Genomic DNA, 23044 nt, shown 5'->3' on the forward strand with positions numbered 1-23044 from the left:
CTATGGCAAGTATATCCTTTCTTAGGTAAGGAGACCAAAACTGCACACAATACTCCAGGTGTGGCCTCACCAAGGCCCTGTATAACTGCAGTAAGACATCCTTGCTCCTGTACTCAAATCCTCTTGCAATGAAGGCCAATATACCATTTGCCTTCCTAACTGCTTGCTGCACCTGCATGTTTGCTTTCAGTGACTGGTGTACAAGGACACCCAGGTCCTTTTGTACATCAACATTTCCCAATCTATCACCATTTAAATAATACTCTGGCTTTCTGTTTTTCCTTCCAAAGTGGATAATTTCACATTTATCCACATTATACTGCATCTGCCATGTATTTGCCCACTCACTCAACTTCTCTAAATCGCCTTGAAGCCTCTTTGCATCCTCCTCACAACTCACAATCCCACCTAGTTTTGTGTCGTCAGCAAACTTGGAAATATTACATTTGGTTCCCTCATCCAAATATTGTGAATAGCTGGGGCCCAAGCACCGATTCCTGCGGTACCCCACTAGTCACTGCAACGGTCACCCCGAAAAAGACCCATTTATTCCTATTCTCTGTTTCCTGTCTGTTAGCCAATTTTCAATCCATGCCAGTCTAATCCCGTTGATATTTTCTAAGTGTCCTGTTATCACATCCTTTTTAATAAAGATCAAAATCGGAAGCTAGTTCAGTAGCACAACTGACCATCTTCTTTCTAGATCGGTGTTGTCTTTGCCTAAGACTCAAAGCAAAGCAGGTGCTGACAGAAATACTGCTACCATATTCATTACATCCTGTAACTCCTTCCTAGATATCCAATAGTCAAAGATTTTGTAGTGGAGAGGCGATGAGATTACATTTGCAGCAGTATAAGCTGTTCACAAAATTAAGAAATCAAGAAAGCAGACCACATTAAAATAGGTCATACATAAAATTTAACATGTTTGTGGCAATGTTTTCACTTAGTTTCCCAGATATATTATTATATTAATTTGTGCAAATTTACATTTATACTAATAGCATACTATCCAATTTTGTTGTATTGTAAACTATTACTCTCAGTTTAAAAAATATATACATTCAGCTTCCTCTGGATTTAATTTTATGACAAAAATATATAGTTTTATATTTCATCCTGAGCCAAAGAATGAAAATGAAATTGAGGAGTGCCAATAAAATTACATTAAGGAGCCATGCAGTGTTCAGAGGTTGTAAGTTATCAGCCTCCAAGCTCAGTTTGTGTGTTTAATCTTCCATTTAGCAGTAGCGTCTATGAAGCGAAAGGCACTCACAGATAAAAGGTATTAAGTAACTCAGATCAGAGATTATCTTTTTGAATTTAAGTTATGCCACAAGATTTCCTCTTAACTTACCGCCCCCAGATCTATGATGAAACAGTCTCCTATGTTAAAGCTGGCCCAGCTGAGAGGAACTTCTGTTGCTCTGACAACCCTCCTGCCTTTAATATGTAGCAATCTCTCTGCGGAGAGGTCATTTGTAATGACATGTGTAAAGCCAGAAGCCACACCACCAGCCTAAGATAACAAGAGAAACAAACAAATGTATTTTTCATGTGTCATAGGTTATGCTAATATAAAAAGAAATTAAGAAACTCATTAAAGAAACTAATTTAACAAGAATTACAGATATTAATATACGTGTTTTTTCATGTTTAGCTGTAAAGGTCAACATACTTTTGCCTGGTTAGGGCTCAGGTAACCTCAGCTCACAGAACAGTGAGCACCAAACGGCTCTTCCACACCAGCAGGCTTGCTGCTGGTGGAAGTTTGCATTCCAGCAAGACCCAGTGGTGCAGCTAATCAGTGTTACTGGCTATAATGGCACTTCAGACAGTTATGCATTGTTGACCACATAATTTACCATGGTATTACAACATAGTTGGCTCATTGCATTTTAATTATCAACAGTAGTATCCTCACATATCAATCATTGAACAGTTTCAATAAACAAAGTTACATACTTGAAGAAGCTGGGAATGAAGGGCCCCTGTAGGTCTTCATAAGTTAATACTGTCATTAGAAGTAATCATAAAATGGTGGCTTGAAAGGAAAGAAAGCCCAGATTATCTGGCCTGATTGGCCATGCTTTGGGGGAGGCCGGCTATATGAGGAAGAGGACTGAATTCCCCCAATTCCACAAACAAAGAGGAAGGCCTGAGGGGAGGTTAAACACAACCTTCACAAGGAATCTGGCTGCAGATACAAAATGCTTTACTGGCAGCAATAAATCCATCAGCAACTGGAGAAGCAACTGGAGAAGGATTCTATGAAGGAAAAAGAATAAACAAAGCTGAATGGGAAGGCCCCTCGTTCTTCAGTATGTAAAGCTTGGAGGATTCAGATCAGTTGAAGTGGGAGCCTTTACTTCAAACCCTGACAAGGATCGTCTCATTTTTGTGTCACTGTACAACATGTATTGAAATCATAACATTGGGATCTATCAATATAAATGTAAATCAATACAAAGTCTTTATTTGATACAGTAATTAGCTGTCAATAAATGTAGATTATCTTTATGTGATATATACAGAAATAGGAAGATAAGGCAGGTTAATGCTCACTAAATACATGGTGCAGGAGGGAGGGCTTCAGATTCCTGGGGCATTGGGACCAGTTCTGGGGCATGAGGCATCTGTTCAAGACGGACAGGTTGCACCTCAACAGAGCTGGGACCAATGTCCTCATGGGGAGGTTCACCAGTGCTATGGGGGTGGGTTTAAACTAATTTGGCAGGGGGATGAGCATCAGGATGTAGAATTAGAAAGGAGAAACAAGGTGCACAAAGGACTGGGAGAGACAGATAGCACTAGAGTAAGAAATAGTACAGTATTAGATGGGATCAGACTTAGAAATAATACAAAAAGGTCTAAGATAGGTTTACAGTGCATGTGTGTAAACACACAAAGCATGGTAAACAAGGTTAGTGAGCTGCAGGCGCAAATAGCCACATGGGAATATGATGTAGTGGCGATAACGGAGACCTGGCTCAAAAAAGGGCAGGATTGGGGTACTAAATATTCCTGGATATAAGGTGTTCAGGAAAGATAGGGAAGGAAAAAGTGAGGGCAGCAGTATTAAGAAGAATATTGCAGTGCTGGAGAGAGAGGATGTCCTTGAGGGGGTCAAAGACAGAACCTTTTTGGTTAGAGTTAAGGAACAACAGAGGTGCTATTACACTACTGGGAGTATTCTATAGGCCACCAATTAGTGGGAAGGATAAAGAGAAGCAAATTTTCAGGGAAATTACAGAGAGGTGCAAGAACCATAGAGTAGTGATAATAGGGGATGTCAACTATCCTAATATAGACTGGGATAGTAATAGTGTAAAGGGCAAAGAGGGGGAGGAATTTCTGAAGTGTGTTCAGGAGCACTTTCTTGACCAGTATGTTTCTGGCCCAATGAGGAAGGAGACATTGCTTGTTCTGGGGAATAAAGTGGGTCAAGTGAAACAAGTATCAGTGGGGGAGCATTTAGGGAACAATGATCATAGTATCATAAGGTTTAGATTAGTTACGGAAAAGGACAAAGAGCAATCTAGAGTAAAAATACTTAATTGAAGAAGGGCCAATTTCAGTGAGTTGAGAACGAATCTGGTCGGGTAAATTGGAATCAAAGATTGGCAGGCAAAACAATGGTCGAACAATGGTCGGCCTTTAAAGAGGAGATGGTTCAGGTACAGTCCAGATACAATCCCACGAGGGGGGAAGGTAGGGCAACCAAAGCCAGAGCTTCCTTGATGACGAAAGAGATAGGGAGTAAGATGAAGGACCTGCTGTTTGACTAATGTTGCTGAGTGGCTTTGGTTGCCTGCTATTCATTGAAGTAGCACATATTTTGAGCTTGACAAATATTAACACCTGTGATGTATTTGTATAATTGTTATATTTAATGTAAGATGTTTGACCTGTCAGATGAAATCAGAAAAAGAGGGCTTATGACAGATGTCAGGTTTGTTAAACAAGTAAGAACCAGACTGAATATAGAAAGTACAGAGGAGAAGTGAAAAAGGAAATAGGAGGGGAAATGAGAATAGACTGGCGACTAACATAAAAGGGCATATAAATAGTAAACTGGGAGTAAGAGAAGGAGTGGGGCCAATTAGGGACCAAAAAGGAGATCTACGCATGGAGGCAGAGGGCATGGCTAAGGTACTAATTGAATACTTTGCATCTGTCTTTACCAAAAAAGAAGATGCTGCCAAAGTCACAGTAAAAGAGGTAGTTGAGATATTGGATGGGCTAAAAATTGATAAAGAGGAGGTACTGGAAAGACTAGCTGTACTTAAAGTAGATAAGTCACCCGGTCTGGATGGGACACATCCTAGGTTGCCGAGGGAAGTAAGAGTGGAAATTGCAGTCGTGCTGGCCATAATCTTCCAATCATCCTTAGATATGTGGGTAGTGGCAGAGGACTGGAGAACTGCAAATGTTACATCCTTGTTCAAAAAAGTGTGTAAGGATAAACCCAGCAACTACAGGCCAGTCAGTTTAACCTCGGTTAAGGGTGAAGCTTTTAGAAACTATAATCCGGGACAAAATTAATTGTCACTTGGACAAGGAAATCCAGCATGGATTTGTTAAAGGCAAATCGTGTTTAACTAACTTGATTGAGTTTTTTGATGAGGTAACAGAGAGGGTTGATGTTGTGTATATGGACTTTCAAAAGGCATTTGATAAAGTGACACATAATAGGCTTGTCAGCAAAATTGAAGCCTGTGGAATAAAAGGGGCAGAGGCAGCATGGATATGAAATTGGCTAAGTGACAGGAAACAGAGAGTAGTGGTGAAGGGTTGTTTTTCGGACTGGCGGAAGGTATACAGTGGTGTTTCCCAGAGGTCAGTACCAGGGCCACTGCTTTTTTTAATATATATTAATGACTTGGACTTGGGAGTACAGGGTGCAATTTCCAAATTTGCAGATGACACAAAGCTTGGCAGCGTAGTAAACAATGAGGAGGATAGAAATAGACTTCAAGAGGACATAGACAGGCTGTTGGAATGGGCGGACACATGGCAGATGAAATTTAACACTGAGAAGTGCAAAATGATACATTTTGGCAGGAAGAATGAGGACAGACAATATAAACTAAATGGTACAATTCTAAAGGGGGTGCAGGAACAGAGTGAACTGGTGGTATATGTGCAGAAATCTTTGAAGGTGGCAGGACAGGTTGAGAGAGTGGTTAAAAAAAGCATATGGGATCCTGCGCTTTATAAATAGAGGCATAGAGTACAAAAGTAAGGAAGTTATGTTGAAACTTTATAAAACACTGGTTCGGCCAGAGCGAGAGTATTGTGTCCAATTCTGGGCACCGCACTTTAGGAAGGATGTGAAAGCCTTAGAGAGGGTGCAGAAAAGATTTACCAGAATGGTTCCAGGGATGAGGCACTTCAGTTACGTGGATAGTCTGGAGAAGCTGGGGTTGTTCTCCTTAGAGCAGAGAAGGTTAAGAGTAGATTTGATAGAAGTGTTCAAAATCATGAAAGGTTTAGATAAAGTAGATAAAGAGAATCTGTTCCCATTGGCAGAAGGGTTGAGAACCAGAGGACATAGATTTAAAGTGATTGACAAAAGAACCAAAGGCAACATGAGGAAAAACTTTTTTTATGCAGTGAGTAGTTATGATCTGGAATGTGCTGCCTGAAAGGATGGTGGAAGCAGATTCAATTGTGACTTTCAAAAAGAAATTGGAGGGGACTTGAAGGGAAAAAATTTGCAGGGCTACAGGGAAAGAGCAGGGGACTGAGACTAACTGGATTGCTCTTACAAAGAGCTGGCATGGGCTTGATGGGCTGACTGGCCTCCTTCTGTGCAGTAACCATTCTATAATTCTATGATTCTATACTGCAACCATGGTAAGTTGATGGTGGAGGCAGTGGACGTTTAAACCAGTGGATGGGGTGCGGATCAAGCATAATGCATAGTCCTGGATGGTGTTGAGCTTCTTGAGTGTTGTTAGAGCTGTACTCATCTAGGCAAATGAAGAGTATTCCATCACACCCCTGACTTATGCCACCTGGATGGTAGAGAAACTTTGGGGAGTTAGGTGGTGAGCCACTTGCCTCAGAATATCCGGCCTCTGACCTGCTCTAGTAGCCTCGGTATTTATGTGACTGGTCCAGTTCAATTTCTGGTCAATGGTGATCCAGAATGTTGATGGTTGGGGGGCTCAGCAATGGTAATGCCATTGAATGTCATGGGGAGGTGGATATCCTTTCTCTTGTGGAGATTATCATTGCCTGACACTTGTGTGGCACGAATGTTACTTGGCACTTATCAGCCCAAGCTTGGATATTGTCCAGGTCTTGCTACTTGTGGGCATGGACTGCTTCATTATATAAGGAATTGGGAGTGTAGTTGAACACTGTGCAAATGTCAGCAAACAGCCTCACTTCTGACCTTATCACAGAGGAAGGTCATTGATGAAGCAGCTGAAGATAGTTGGACCGAGAATACTGCACCAAGGAACTCCTGCAGCGATGTCCTGGAGTTGAGATAATTGGCCTCCAACAACCACAACAATAATGTTGGCCTTTATCTCGAGGGAGCTGGAATAAAAAAGTGAGGAAGCGATGCTTCAGCTGTACAGAGCCTTGGTCAGACCCCATCTGGAATACTGTGTTCAGTTTTGAGCTCCACACATCAGGAACAATATATTGGACTTAGAGGAGGTACATTGCAGATTCACCAAAATAATACCGGGGCTTAAAGGGTTAAACTATGAGAACAGGTTGCATAAACTTGGCTTGTATTCCCCTGAGTTTAGACGGTTGAGGGGTGATCTAATCAAGATGTTTAAAATGATAAAAGAATTCGATAGGGTAGACACAGAGAAACTATTATATTGGGGAATCCAGAACAAGGAAGCATCATTTTAAACTTAAGAGGTCAGCCATTTAAGGGTGAAATCAGGAAGCATTTTTTCACACGAAAAGTCACAGAAATCGGGAATTCTCTCCCCCAGAAGGCTGTTGATGCAGGATCAATTGAAATTTTCACGACTAAGATCGATAGATTCTTATTAGATAAGGATATTAAGCGATATGGAACAACGGCAGGCAAATGGAGTTGACCTACAGAGCAGCCATAGAATCATAGAATCATAGAAGTTACAACATGGAAACAGGCCCTTCGGCCCAACATGTCCATGTCGCCCAGTTTATACCACTAAGCTAGTCCCAATTGCCTGCACTTGGCCCATATCCCTCGATACCCATCTTCCCCATGTAACTGTCCAAATGCTTTTTAAAAGACAAAATTGTACCCGCCTCTACTACTGCCTCTGGCAGCTCGTTCCAGACACTCACCACCCTTTGAGTGAAAAAATTGCCCCTCTGGATCCTTTTGTATCTCTCCCCTCTCACCTTAAATCTGTGCCCCCTCGTTATAGACTCCCCTACCTTTGGGAAAAGATTTTGACTATCGACCTTATCTATGCCCCTCATTATTTTATAGACTTCTATAAGATCACCCCTTAACCTCCTACTCTCCAGGGAATAAAGTCCCAGTCTGTCTAACCTCTCCCTGTAAGTCAAACCATCAAGTCCCGGTAGCATCCTAGTAAATCTTTTCTGCACTCTTTCTAGTTTAATAATATCCTTTCTATAATAGGGTGACCAGAACTGTACACAGTACTCCAAGTGTGGCCTCACCAATGCCCTGTACAACTTCAACAAGACATCCCAACTCCTGCATTCAATGTTCTGACCAATGAAACCAAGCATGCTGAATGCCTTCTTCACCACCCTATCCACCTGTGACTCCACTTTCAAGGAGCTATGAATCTGTACTCCTAGATCTCTTTGTTCTATAACTCTCCCCAACGCCCTACCATTAACGGAGTAGGTCCTGGCCCGATTCGATCTACCAAAATGCATCACCTCACATTTATCTAAATTAAACTCCATCTGCCATTCATCGGCCCACTGGCCCAATTTATCAAGATCCCGCTGCAATCCTAGATAACCTTCTTCACTGTCCACAATGCCACCAATCTTAGTGTCATCTGCAAACTTACTAACCATGCCTCCTAAATTCTCATCCAAATCATTAATATAAATAACAAATAACAGCGGACCCAGCACCGATCCCTGAGGCACACCGCTGGACACAGGCATCCAGTTTGAAAAACAACCCTCGACAACCACCCTCTGTCTTCTGTCGTCAAGCCAATTTTGTATCCAATTGGCTACCTCACCTTGGATCCCATGAGATTTAACCTTATGTAACAACCTACCATGCGGTACCTTGTCAAATGCTTTGCTGAAGTCCATGTAGACCACGTCTACTGCACAGCCCTCATCTATCTTCTTGGTTACCCCTTCAAAAAACTCAATCAAATTCGTGAGACATGATTTTCCTCTCACAAAACCATGCTGACTGTTCCTAATTAGTCCCTGCCTCTCCAAATGCCTGTAGATTCTGTCCCTCAGAATACCCTCTAACAACTTACCCACTACAGATGTCAGGCTCACTGGTCTGTAGTTCCCAGGCTTTTCCCTGCCGCCCTTCTTAAACAAAGGCACAACATTTGCTACCCTCCAATCTTCAGGCACCTCACCTGTAGCGGTGGATGATTCAAATATCTCTGCTAGGGGACCCGCAATTTCCTCCCTAACCTCCCATAACGTCCTGGGATACATTTCATCAGGTCCCGGAGATTTATCTACCTTGATGCGCGTTAAGACTTCCAGCACCTCCCTCTCTGTAATATGTACACTCCTCAAGACATCACTATTTATTTCCCCAAGTTCCCTAACATCCATGCCTTTCTCAACCGTAAATACCGATGTGAAATATTCATTCAGGATCTCACCCATCTCTTGTGGTTCCGCACATAGATGACCTTGTTGATCCTTAAGAGGCCCTACTCTCTCCCTAGTTACCCTTTTGCCCTTTATGTATTTGTAGAAGCTCTTTGGATTCACCTTTGCCTGATCTGCCAAAGCAATCTCATATCCCCTTTTTGCCCTCCTGATTTCTCTCTTAACTCTACTCCGGCAATCTCTATACTCTTCAAGGGATCCACTTGATCTCAGCTGCCTATGCTTGTCATATGCCTCCTTCTTATTTTTGACTAGTGCCTCAATCTCCCGAGTCATCCAAGGTTCCCTACTTCTACCAGCCTTGCCCTTCACTTTATAAGGAATGTGCTTACCCTGAACCCTGGTTAACACACTTTTGAAAGCCTCCCACTTACCAGACGTCCCTTTGCCTGCCAACAGACTCTCCCAATCAACTTCTGAAAGTTCCTGTCTAATACCATCAAAATTGGCCTTTCCCCAATTTAGAATTTTAACTTTTGGGCCAGACCTATCCTTCTCCATAGCTATCTTAAAACTAATGGAATTATGATCACTGGTCCCAAAGTGATCCCTCACTAACACTTCTGTCACCTGCCCTTCCTTATTTCCCAAGAGGAGGTCAAGTTTTGCCCCCTCTCTAGACGGGCCATCCACATACTGAATGAGAAATTCCTCCTGAATACACTCAACAAATTTCTCTCCATCCAAGCCCCTAATGCTATGGCTGTCCCAGTCAATGTTGGGAAAGTTAAAGTCCCCTACTATTACCACCCTATTTTTCTTGCAGCTGTCTGTAATCTCCTTACATATTTGCTCCTCAATTTCCCGTTGACTATTTGGGGGTCTGTAGTACAATCCTATCAAAGTGATCTCTCCCTTCTTATTTTTCAGTTCTACCCATATGGACTCAGTGGGCGAACCCTCGGATATATCCCCTCTCACTACTGCCGTGATGTTCTCCCTAATCAAGAACGCAACTCCCCCTCCTCTCTTACCTCCTGCTCTATCTTTCCTATAGCATCTGTACCCTGGAACATTGAGCTGCCAGTCCTGCCCCTCCCTTAGCCATTTAATAGAATGGCAGAACAGGCGTGAGGGGCTGAATGGCCTCCTCCTCTTCCAATGATTTTATCATTGCATCCTCCACTCTTTAAAAAATGGCTAAATGTTTTGCAAGGACATCACCAGCATGACTACCCCATCAATGCAAAACATATATGCATGTACTAAAAGCACTTATAGGACCAAGGGCAATTAGGGATGGGCAATAAATGCCGGCTTTGCCAGCGACGGCCACGTCCCATGAACGAATTTTAAAAAGGCTTGCTCAAAAACATATAGGAACTCACTGAGATTTATTATTTTTACAAACTTGTGGTTGTTTCAATTTGTATTTCAATTATTAATTCATCAACAAAGAAGTTACTAGAGGAAAACTTAAAAAAAATGAAGATTATAAGTTCATTAGGATGATAATGTGCCTAACTCTGGCAAATTAATAGTACCGTAAGTATGCAATTATGCTCTAATACAACAAAACTGATTATAATCTTTTTTTTTATTCGTTCATGGGATGTGGGCATCGCTGGCGAGGCCGGCATTTATTGCCCATCCCTAATTGCCCTTGAGAAGGTGGTGGTGAGCCGCCTTCTTGAACTGCTGCAGTCCGTGTGGTGACGGTTCTCCCACAGTGCTGTTAGGAAGGGAGTTCCAGGATTTTGACCCAGCGACGATGAAGGAACGGCGATATATTTCCAAGTCAGGATGGTGTGCGACTTGCAAGTGGTGTTGTTCCCATGTGCCTGCTGCTCTTGTCCTTCTAGGTGGTAGAGGTCGCGGGTTTGGGAGGAGCTGTCGAAGAAGCCTTGGCGAGTTGCTGCAGTGCATCCTGTGGATGGTACACACTGCAGCCACTGTGCGCCGGTGGTGAAGGGAGTGAATGTTTAGGGTGGTGGATGGGGTGCCAATCAAGCGGGCTGCTTTGTCCTGGATGGTGTCGAGCTTCGAGTGTTGTTGGAGCTGCACTCATCCAAGCAAGTGGAGAGTATTCCATCACACTCCTGACTTGTGCCTTGTAGATGGTGGAAAGGCTTTGGGGAGTCAGGAGGTGAGTCACTCGCCGCAGGATACCCAGCCTCTGACCTGCTCTTGTAGCCACAGTATTTATATGGCTGGTCCAGTTAAGTTTCTGGTCAATGGTGACCCCGAGGATGTTGATGGTGGGGGATTCGGCGATGGTAATGACGTTGAATGTCAAGGGGAGGTGGTTAGACTCTCTCTTGTTGGAGATGGTCATTGCCTGGCACTTATCTGGCGCGAATGTTACTTGTCACTTATGAACCCAAGCCTGGATGTTGTTCAGGTCTTGCTGCATGCGGGCTCGGACTGCTTCATTATTTGAGTAATTGCATTTCTTAGTAACGCAATTACTTTACAAATAAGTTGGCTATAAGTTATAATACTAATCTAGTTAAGAATTTCATTGGCTTATTTCCTGTAACCACACAGGCTAACTGGTCTGAAATTTCTGTTATCACACCATCATATTTGCCATTGAAACACCTTCACACTGCAGCAGGGCACTATCTCAACTGTAGCATAAACTTTCACACTATGGTTTCTGTGTTTGTACTTTTGTTTTTATTAAAATGACAAATTTATACCACTGGGGTGCAATTGGCAGGGCAATGACATCAGCATGTTACAAACTGCACCACTATTATGCCTTCCGTCAAGATGTAGGGGCTTATCCATAACTGGACATTGCCACTACCAGCTTCTTCCAGCCGTTGCAGTTCAGAGCTCAGACCTGTGCCACATCGGCAGTAAGGCCCATGCTGTTCAAGTGCACTTTTATGTTGTGTCCTATCTTCTTCTGGGTCTGCCTCATGGCCTCAACTATGTTGGTGGTGGTTTGGTGGTGAATGCTCTGGAAGGGTCAGGCTCAGGTTGGCACATGAGGTGTCCACACTAGAGGAGTTGGTAACGATCAATCAACCGGGACAGTGGTTGATTAGTCAGATTGCATATAGTTTCATTTAAGATTTTCTCCTTTGGCTTAATCTTTAGAAGTGTGTGAAGCGATTTAGAATCAAATCCATTGATTCGCCTATACATTACTTTGGTGCGTACCCATGTTTAAATAATGATATTACTAATGCGTGTAGAGCCGTATTTTGAGATTGCGACTTATATTTGATCTCCATATATGGGATAGAGAGTTCATTACCGAGCTTGCAACTGCAATGGGACTACAGCAGTCAGGAATGCAGTCCCAATTAGAGGAAATCTTGGATCACCATTGATTATGAAGGTAGCTGGTATGCCCTGCACTGGTTGCAAAAAGGTTGAAGCCTGTTGCAAGAGCTGCACTAGGATGACTTTTCCTTTGGTCAGCCGAGTTTCTGACATACACAGAAACCCATCACCATGTTTAGTACTGCTGGGCATGGTTATTCCACCTGGGTAGATTCACCCCCCGAGCTTCGGGTGGGGGGGGGTGACTTCGCCTGCCGCTCTGATGCCACAGTGACCCCCCAACCCATTTTCCTGTGTCAGGACTGTTTATTCCCACCAACAAGAGGAAGCCTGCTGCTGCCAGGGAGAGAAGATGCATCAGAAGAAGACCGAGCTTATTTAATCGGGCAAAAGCCATCCTGAAGAGGTGAGAAAGAATTTCAGACTGAGCCGAGACCTAAACAAAGTAACTTCTTGGTGCCAGAGGAGATGGATAGGTGTCCACGACGAGGTCTTCTCCTTCAGAGGCTTCAGTCAGCCTTCTGCTGATGCCCCAGGGACTACTACGATCCATCTCCTGGTGGTCCTTGGGGTTGGCAATAGCAGTGGCAGTAGTCAGGGAAATTGTGTGGGGCCCTGGGCCCCACGTCCCTGCCATCACTTACACACAGTATGATAGTCTGAAGTTGGGGGATCTACTAGCTCCCAATGGAGTCTATCAAAGAACTTTAGATTTATTGATCTTTGCTGCTTGATTCCCATTGACCTCATTTATGTTAGAACTCGTTGGTGGCATACACATCGGATTACCGAACTACCACATAGTGTTGATTGGTTCCAAACTTACATAAGAACATAAGAAATAGGAGCAGGAGTAGGCCAATCGGCCCCTCGAGCCTGCTCCGCCATTCAATAAGATCATGGCTGATCTGATCCTAACCTCAAATCTAAATTCATGTCCAATTTCCTGCCCGCTCCCCGTAACCCCTAATTCCCTTTACTTCAAGGAAACTGTCGATTTCTGTTTTAAATTTATTTAATAAGAACATAAGAAATAGGAGCAGGAGTAGGCCATCCGGCCCCTCGAGCCTGCTCCGCCATTCAACAAGATCATGGCTGATCTTCCACTTCAACGCCATTTTCCTGCACCATCTCCATATCCCTTGATGCCTTTAATATCTAGAAATCTATCGATCTCTGTTTTGAATGTACTCAAGGACTGAGCCTCCACAGTCCTCTGGGGTGGGGAAGAAATTTCTCCTCATCTCAGTCCTAAATGACCTATCCCTTATTCTGAGAATGTGTCCCCTGGTTCTAGACTCCCCAGCCAGGGGAAACATCCTCCCTGCATCTACCTTGTCAAGCCCCATAAGAATTTTGTATGTTTCAATGAGATCACCTCTCATTCTTCTAAACTCCAGAGAATACAGGCCTAGTCTACTCAATCTCTCCTTATACAACAATCCCGCCATCCCAGGAATCAGTCTGGTGAACATTCGTTGCACTCCCTCTATGGCAAGTATATCCTTTCTTAGGTAAGGAGACCAAAATTGTACACAATACTTCAGGTGCAGTCTCACCAAGGCCCTATTTAATTGCTGTAAACAATTTTACAACACCAAGTTTAATTTTACAACACCCTATTTAATTGCAGCAAGACATCTTTACTCCTGTATTCAAATCCTCTTGTAATAAAAGCCAACATACCATTTGCCTTCCTAATTGCTTGCTGCACCTGCATGTTAGCTTTCAGTAACTCTTGTACAAGGACACCCAGGTCCCTTTGAACATCAACATTTCCCAATCTCTCACCATTTAAAAAATACACTGCACGTCTGTTTTTCCTACCGAAGTGGAGAACTTCACATTTTTCCACATTATATTCCATCTGCCATGTTCTTGCCCACTCACTTAGCCTATCTGTATCTCCTTGAAGCCTCTTTGCATCCTCCTCACAACTCATATTCCCACCAAGTTTGTGTCATCAGCAAATTTGGAAATATTACATTTAGTCCCCTCATCCAAATCATTGATATAGATTGTGACTAGCTGAGGCCCAAGCACCGATCCCTGCGGTACCCCACGAATCACAGTCTGCCAACCTGAAAAAGACCTGTTTATTCCTTTATTCATTATTTTAAAGACTTCAATGAAATATCCATGAAGTTGCCAACTTTCTACAGTAAAAAACTCCAGCTCTCCGAACCTATCATAATAACTGTGGGCCTTTAAACTAGGTATGATTCTAGTGGCCCTCCTCTGAACCTTTTTCAGGGTTTCTGTATCACTCACCTTGTGAGGGGGCCAAGACTGAACACATTATTCTGGATGAGACCTGACCAAGGCCTTATACTGAGACAGAACAGTATTTCTTATTTAGTATTTAATTGTCATAGCAATACATCCCAATACTCTATTTCCTTTTGCCTTAGTGTTGCAACTGATCATGGACCTTCAATGACTCAGCACTTGACACCCAGGTGCTTCTCCCACACAGCAGCCTGTATGATGCCCAGGGAATGTGGAACTCATGGGACTTACATATAAAAAGATTGCTATGATTGATGTAGCTTCCACAGCTTCCTGGGGCAGCAAATTCCACAGACCTACTACCCTCTGAGTGAAGAAGTTTCTCCTCATCTCAGTTTTCAAAGAGCAGCCCCTTATTCTAAGATTATGCCCCCTCGTTCTAGTTTCACCCATCCTTGGAAACATCCTTGCCGCATCCACCCGATCAAGCCCCTTCACAATCTTATATGTTTCAATAAGATCGCCTCTCATTCTTCTGAACTCCAATGAGTAGAGTCCCAATCTACTCAACATCTCCTATGTCCGCCCCCTCATCCCCGGGATTAACCGAGTGAACCTTCTGTGTACTGCCTCGAGAGCAAGTATGTCTTTTCTTAAGTATGGACACCAAAACTGTATGCAGTATTCCAGGTGCGGTCTCACCAATACCTTATATAACTGCAGCAATACCTCCCTGTTTTTATATTCTATCCCCCTAGCAATAAAAGCCAACATTCCATTGGCCTTTTTGATCACCTGCTGCACCTGCATACTAACTTTTTGATTTTCTTGCACTAGGACCCCCAGATCCCTTTGTACTGCAGTACTTTCCAGTTTCTCGCCATTAAGATAAAAACTTGCTCTCTGATTTTTCCTGCCAAAGTGCATAACCTCACATTTTCCAATATTGTATTGCATCTGCCAAATCTCTGCCCACTCACCCAGCCTGTCTATATCCCCCTGTAGGTTTTTTATGTCCTCCTCACTCTCTACTTTCCCTCCCATCTTTGTATCATCTGCAAACTTTGATATGTTACACTCGGTCCCCTCCTCCAAATCGTTAATATAGATTGTAAAGAGTTGGGGACCCAGCACCGACCCCTGCGGAACACCACTGGCTACTGGTTGCCAGTCCGAGAATGAACCATTTATCCCAACTCTCTGCTTCCTGTTCGATAACCAATCCTCCACCCATGCCAGAATATTACCCCCAATCCAGTGATTCTTTATCTTGAGCAATAATCTTTTATGTGGCACCTTGTCGAATGCCTTCTGGAAGTCTAAATACACTACGTTCACTGGTTCCCCTTTATCCACCCTGTACGTTATGTCTTGAGCAATTACATCGCAAGGCACATGATTTTGGAGCCACCTCAACCCCAAAGAGCCCCCACTTACTTCCCTCCCAAGATCTGAGCCCTTGCCAAATGGACAGCAGGTATCAGGAGCTCTTCACAAGTTACTTGGTGAGCAGCACTAATAAAATGTGTGAGTGCATTAACATCAATCTCCTGACCACAGCATAGATACACATCATTTATCATTGAACGGAGGTTCTTCCAGCTGGGGGTGCAAAGCTTCTGCAGCAACTGCTCATCTCTCTATAACCCAATCATGGTAGTTATCATGCTCTAGATAGAGAAGTGTGCATTCTCATTTCCGACTTTCCAGCAGCTGTTATTGCAAGTCTCTGAGTTTCCTGATTGACAAATGATGAAATGCTTGCTTTCAATGTGATAGAAGGACTTGCACAGGGCAGTTTTATGTCATGCCAGCCACTTTAATATAGTAGACTACAAGTCAGGCTTTCACATCTTAAGCCAGGTCTTCATATGAACAGCTTTTCTTATATTGCACCTTTAATATAAGACATATATGCTTGCAATAACAAAACCTATAGGACAAAGATTTTATTTTATATTTGGCTTCCAAGTAGTAAGCTTGAAAAAATGTAGTACCTAATTAGTGTGCATCTCTATTCAACTGGACATTATGGCCCCGATATTTACGGGGAGTGTGGGGGGGGGGGGGGTGGTCGTAGCGGCCAAGAAACACTGAAATGCAGATAACACGGAGGTCCTGCCAAATTTAATGGCAAAACCTCATTTAAATTTTTTTCTATATTTCCTGGCTGGCAGCCGGCCTGATTGAGAGGCTGGCTGGCTGTCGGGAGAGATGGCCTGCGTGGTAGACCGCAGCCGGGGAGTGAAGAGGAGGGAGGCCGAAGTGGGGGAGATCGTGGAGGTCGGGACTGAAAAGGCCAGCGGGGGGGGTGGGGGAGATTGTGGAGGTCGGGAGGGGGAGATTGGAAAGGCCGGGTCGGGGGGGAGTCGCTGGATCGCCGGGAAGCAGCAGATCGCGGGGAAGAAGGCCAATCACAGCAGGTTTGTTTATTGGGCTGGGGGGAAGCACTCCTGCACTTCCTGGGCCACAAGCCGTGCTGGAAAGGCATTTACACGCTGGGTCTGGACATTCTCACCTCCCTCCAGCTGCCGGGTTTCCCAAACCCTGGGAAAACCGGCCTGCAGCTGTTAAATCTAAAAGCCTGCTAAAATTTCAGGCACACAGCCTCATTAACATAATTAAATAACTGACCTTCCTCTCGAGAGCAGGTTAGTTGCCCGTCTCCATTAAAACCGGAATTTGGCGTGTTGGAGGCCGGTTGGGATAAGGTTTCCAATTTTTGAAATTTTAAACCACCCCCCCACCCCTTCTGGGGGGTTAAAATTTCCCTACGCATTTAAATTAATATAAAGAGGTATAGTTTCAAGAAAACTGCTGTGTCAAATAATAAACCAAAATTTGATTTAAAAACTAAGGCATGAGGTTGACGCCACACTGTAACATTAGTAACTAACACATTAATGCTTTTTGTCCACCATTTTAACAAAAGTATTAGCATGGGTTAATGTTTTTATTAGAATAGCAATCAAAGAAATTTCATACGAAAGCTTAGTGCATTCATAACTAATATCACACAACATATAAATGTGACTCAATTGTTATGAATGGGGGGGAGGGGTGGAGGAAAAGCAGCCATCTGTCAGCTTCAGCACATGTGACACAATTACTTGTTGACAATGTAGTGGCAACGATACAATTACATTTTGATGCAAATTATATTCAGCCACGGCTTAGGTTTACCAAATACTTTCCAATGAACACGGCGGTTCTTAAAAAACTGTGTATTTTTTTACTAGAAATAAATTAAAAGAAATGCAATGTTATTATGCAAAGATAATTCGAAATGGGTCTGCAGAGCAGGGAGGTCCCACACTATGCTCCATGACTCTATCACAGTCAGGACAACAGTGGGAGTATTACACTTGGCCTCATTGTTGCTGGAGTGGAGAGGGAAAATAATCAGGCAGGGCCAGCTAAGACAATTGCTAGGCCTTGAAAATCTGTTGTAAACACCAAATACTGTAGTGATTTTAATTACCTTTAGCTTAAAGTGTGTTTTTGCCATCAAGAAGGGTATAAAGCCAGTCATTTTAGTAAGGTCGAGGAGATAGTCCACGAGATCAATCAGAGACAGTCCACCAGACCGATCGGAGACAGTCCACCAGACCGATCGGAGACAGTCCACCAGACCGATCAGAGACAGTCCACCAGACCGATCAGAGACAGTCCACCAGACCGATCGGAGACAGTCCACCAGACCGATCGGAGACAGTCCACGAGATCCATCGGAGACAGTCCACCAGACCGATCGGAGACAGTCCACCAGACCGATCAGAGACAGTCCACGAGACCGATCAGAGACAGTCCACCAGACCGATCGGAGACAGTCCACCAGACCGATCGGAGACAGTCCACGAGATCCATCGGAGACAGTCCACCAGACCGATCGGAGACAGTCCACCAGACCGATCAGAGACAGTCCACGAGACCGATCAGAGACAGTCCACCAGACCGATCAGAGACAGACCACCAGACCGATCAGAGACAGTCCACCAGACCGATCGGAGACAGTCCACCAGACCGATCGGAGACAGTCCACCAGACCGATCAGAGACAGTCCACGAGACCGATCAGAGACAGTCCACCAGACCGATCGGAGACAGTCCACCAGACCGATCGGAGACAGTCCACCAGACCGATCAGAGACAGTCCACCAGACCGATCAGAGACAGTCCACCAGACCGATCGGAGACAGTCCACCAGACCGACCGGAGACAGTCCACGAGACGGATCCGAGACAGTCCACCAGACCGATCAGAGACAGTCCACCAGACCGATCAGAGACAGTCCACCAGACCGATCAGAGACAGTCCACCAGACCGACCGGAGACAGTCCACGAGACCGATCAGAGACAGTCCACCAGACCGATCAGAGACAGTCCACCAGACCGATCAGAGACAGTCCACCAGACCGATCGGAGACAGTCCACCAGACCGATCGGAGACAGTCCACCAGACCGATCAGAGACAGTCCACGAGACCGATCAGAGACAGTCCACCAGACCGATCGGAGACAGTCCACCAGACCGATCGGAGACAGTCCACCAGACCGATCGGAGACAGTCCACCAGACCGATCTGAGACAGTCCACCAGACCGATCAGAGACAGTCCACCAGACCGATCGGAGACAGTCCACCAGACCGATCGGAGACAGTCCACCAGACCGATCGGAGACAGTCCACCAGACCGATCGGAGACAGTCCACCAGACCGATCAGAGACAGTCCACCAGACCGATCGGAGACAGTCCACCAGACCGATCGGAGACAGTCCACGAGATCCATCAGAGACAGTCCACCAGACCGATCGGAGACAGTCCACCAGACCATTCGGAGACAGTCCACCAGACCGATCGGAGACAGTCCACGAGATCCATCAGAGACAGTCCACCAGACCGATCGGAGACAGTCCACCAGACCGATCGGAGACAGTCCACCAGACCGATCGGAGACAGTCCACCAGACCGATCGGAGACAGTCCACCAGACCGATCGGAGACAGTCCACCAGACCGATCGGAGACAGTCCACCAGACCGATCGGAGACAGTCCACCAGACCGATCGGAGACAGTCCACCAGACCGATCGGAGACAGTACACCAGACCGATCGGAGACAGTCCATGAGATCCATCAGAGACAGTCCACCAGACCGATCGGAGACAGTCCACCAGACCGATCGGAGACAGTCCACCAGACCGATCGGAGACAGTCCACCAGACCGATCGGAGACAGTCCACCAGACCGATCGGAGACAGTCCACCAGACCGATCGGAGACAGTCCACCAGACCGATCGGAGACAGTCCACCAGACCGATCGGAGACAGTCCACCAGACCGATCGGAGACAGTCCACCAGACCGATCGGAGACAGTCCACCAGACCGATCGGAGACAGTCCAGAAAAACACCACATAGGATGTCAATGGAGAATTAACAGCTCAGTCTCCCAAAGCAGAATAATTGGCCTCTCTGGTGAAGAGTGAACATAAGAACATAAGAAATAGGAGCAGGAGTAGGCCAATCGGCCCCTCGAGCCTGCTCCGCCATTCAATAAGATCATGGCTGATCTGATCCTAACCTCAAATCTAAATTCATGTCCAATTTCCTGCCCGCTCCCTGTAACCCCTAATTCCCTTTACTTCTAGGAAACTGTCGATTTCTGTTTTAAATTTATTTAATGATGTAGCTTCCACAGCTTCCTGGGGCAGCAAATTCCACAGATCTACTATCCTCTGAGTGAAGAAGTTTCTCCTCATCTCAGTTTTCAAAGAGCAGCCCCTTATTCTAAGATTATGCCCCCTCGTTCTAGTTTCACCCATCCTTGGGAACATCCTTACCGCATCCACCCGATCAAGCCCCTTCACAATCTTATATGTTTCAATAAGATCGCCTCTCATTCTTCTGAACTCCAATGAGTAGAGTCCCAATCTACTCAACCTCTCCTCATATGTCCACCCCCTCATCCCCGGGATTAACCGAGTGAACCTTCTGTGTACTGCCTCGAGAGCAAGTATGTCTTTTCTTAAGTATGGACACCAAAACTGTATGCAGTATTCCAGGTGCGGTCTCACAAATACTTTATATAACTGCAGCAATACCTCCCTGTTTTTATATTCTATCCCCCTAGCAATAAAAGCCAACATCCCGTTGGCCTTCTTGATCACCTGCTGCACCTCCATACTAACTTTTTGATTTTCTTGCACTAGGACCCCCAGATCCCTTTGTACTGCAGTACTTTCCAGTTTCTCGCCATTAAGATAAAAACTTACTCTCTGATTTTTCCTGCCAAAGTGCATAACCTCACATTTTCCAATATTGTATTGCATCTGCCAAATCTCCGCCCACTCACCCAGCCTGTCTATATCCCCTTGTAGGTTTTTTATGTCCTCCTCACTCTCTACTTTCCCTCCCATCTTTGTATCATCTGCAAACTTTGATATGTTACACTCGGTCCCCTCCTCCAAATCGTTAATATAGATTGTAAAGCGTTGGGGACCCAGCACCGACCCCTGCGGAACACCACTGGCTACTGGTTGCCAGTCCGAGAATGAACCATTTATCCCAACTCTCTGCTTCCTGTTAGATAACCAATCCTCCACCCATGCCAGAGGATCCAGTTTGGCTGTGATGGCCCCTACAAATAGCCAGTAAACACTAACTGTCCTGGCTCACACATAAAGAATGACCCCACATGAAAGAAAATTAGTTGGGGGGGGGGGGGGGTGCGGGGATTGGAAATGAGTACTTTATCCAGTTGTTCCAACTTTATGGTTTAACTAACTACATAATGTAACTTGTGTTTCAACTCATTCATTTGTTTTGTTTGAAGAAGCGATTTTATAGTTATATATAAGTTTATATGTATATACATAATCGTATTATTTATAAATGGTTAACAATAAGTAACGAATAATCAGTAAAGTTTCATTATGTCCATGTAGTATTGGCACCAATGGATAAAGTTAGAGAGCAGCAACGAACTACATAAATAAAAGTACTAATGCCCGGTATACGGGAAGCAGACCGCTCATGATTTGGAAACACTGCGATATCTACCTTGTACTTAAGTCCTCCCTTGAAATAGCCAACGAAAGTATTAGATTCGTAGTCCTGCAGCTCTCGGTACTGAACCGGTTTCCCTTCCAGATAGTCATCCATCTGCACGGTAAAAATCGCAGCGGCGCTACTTTCATCCTGAGAGCATTCTTTGCCTACGGGAACATACATCAGCTTATCATTATTACCGCTATGTCTTATTACAAAAAGTAAAATCTATATATATATATAGGTTAACTCAGCCTCACCTAACCAAAAATGTAGATTATAACTGAAGACGTTTTTCCTGGCTATGGTTTGCATCACCAGGTAAGCGTCTCCCACATAGAAATTGCCATGTAAACTTTGTGGCACTGGCACCAGCTCCAAACGTTCCACTCTCCAGACCTGGATCCCTGCATTTTTCCCAGCTTTTTCAAACTCTTTGTGGTACAGCACCATCCTTCGTTCTCCGAATCTAGTGAGTGAGAAACCGGCAACGATCGAACTCTTTTGCAAAACTTTGTTGCAGCGCTGAGCAAACTCTCCAGACTCGGGTTTTTAATGAAGCGAGGGGGCGTGTGAGAGCAAACGTGATGTCAGTGTCAGAGTCTGTAAATACGGAACTGCGCTCCTGAGCAATAAGGCCTATAAATGAGCTAATAAGCAATGAAATCCACTGGAAGTGATTGCCCAACATGCTCACAATTCGTAACTAGGAGTCTCTTGAAATTAAGTTACTCAGTGTGACTTGCCAAGACTGAAGTATTGTTTGGCAAACTCTTTGAAAAAAACTTATCCAGGAATGTGTGTGTTTATCCAGATCGTAGAAGGATATGCTGATAGGTTTAGATGAAGTAGGGTAGGAGGAGGCTCCTGTGGAGCATGAACACTGACATAGATCTATTGGGCCTGTGTCTGTGCTGTAAATTCTATGTAATTCTATCTTAGGACACGATTGCACTGGTACTTTTCTGCGGGCTATTGAGCTGACTCTGGAGTCAGGTCCCATCTAACTCTGGCTGGCAGTGGCACTAGGACCCCATAGGGAGCCCATCTCACTCCCTTGGGCTTTACACCCTGTGAAGTATAACTCCAGGGCAGCATCAAGCCAGGTTTGAACTGTTGTCGGGTGATCTTTGGATCTCCTAGGTGCTTCATATCTGTTTTGAAGTTTTGAGAAAACAGACAATCCCACTTGCACTCTCAAAACATCAAATATTTGCCAGGCAGGAGCAGAGCTCTGCCCATGGACATGCCAGGCATTAAAAGAGGGATTTTGCACACTGGGCTTTGCATAGGGTTGCCAATCCTTCAGAATTGTCGCATAGTCTCCAGGAATGAAAGATTATTCTCCTGCACCCTGCTGTGAACGACTTGGGAGAAAAATCATAGGGGATTTTAAAAAAATGGTGATTTTTTTTTCATTTTTGTTGAACACTTTTGCTTATTAGACATAAAAATAATAGAGATGTAAAGAAAGTATCTTTGAATGGGTGGAGCAGTTGAAGGCAGGAGGTCATGTGATGAAACCTCCAGGAATACATCCAACTAGAGTTGGCAGCCCGAGCTTTCTACTCTGCCACTGCCAGTGTTAGACTTGCGAGGCTGTAGAGAAGACTTTTAACAACTTAAACTCTTAGGCAGAGAGCCCAGGTACGATTATGATGCATAATTATAACCTTTAGCTTGTATGTGTCTATTAATTCAACTGT

The 23044-nt window shown here is 44.5% G+C and overlaps 1 protein-coding gene across 1 annotated transcript in view; it reads right to left on the reverse strand.

Moving 5' to 3' along the window:
* scin (scinderin) overlaps positions 1-21906 on the reverse strand; it is a 135842-nt gene extending 113936 nt beyond the window's left edge. The window contains exons 1-3 of the mRNA XM_068003923.1: positions 21599-21906; positions 21351-21505; positions 1358-1519 (exon numbers count right to left, since the gene is read on the reverse strand). Of these exons, the coding sequence (XP_067860024.1) occupies positions 1358-1519; positions 21351-21505; positions 21599-21791 (510 nt within the window). The 5' untranslated portion in view covers positions 21792-21906. The remainder of the gene's footprint in view (positions 1-1357; positions 1520-21350; positions 21506-21598) is intronic.
* Positions 21907-23044: the final 1138 nt, after the last annotated feature.

Source organism: Heptranchias perlo, chromosome 2 (genome assembly GCF_035084215.1).
Source record: "Heptranchias perlo isolate sHepPer1 chromosome 2, sHepPer1.hap1, whole genome shotgun sequence".
Taxonomy (NCBI): domain Eukaryota; kingdom Metazoa; phylum Chordata; class Chondrichthyes; order Hexanchiformes; family Hexanchidae; genus Heptranchias; species Heptranchias perlo.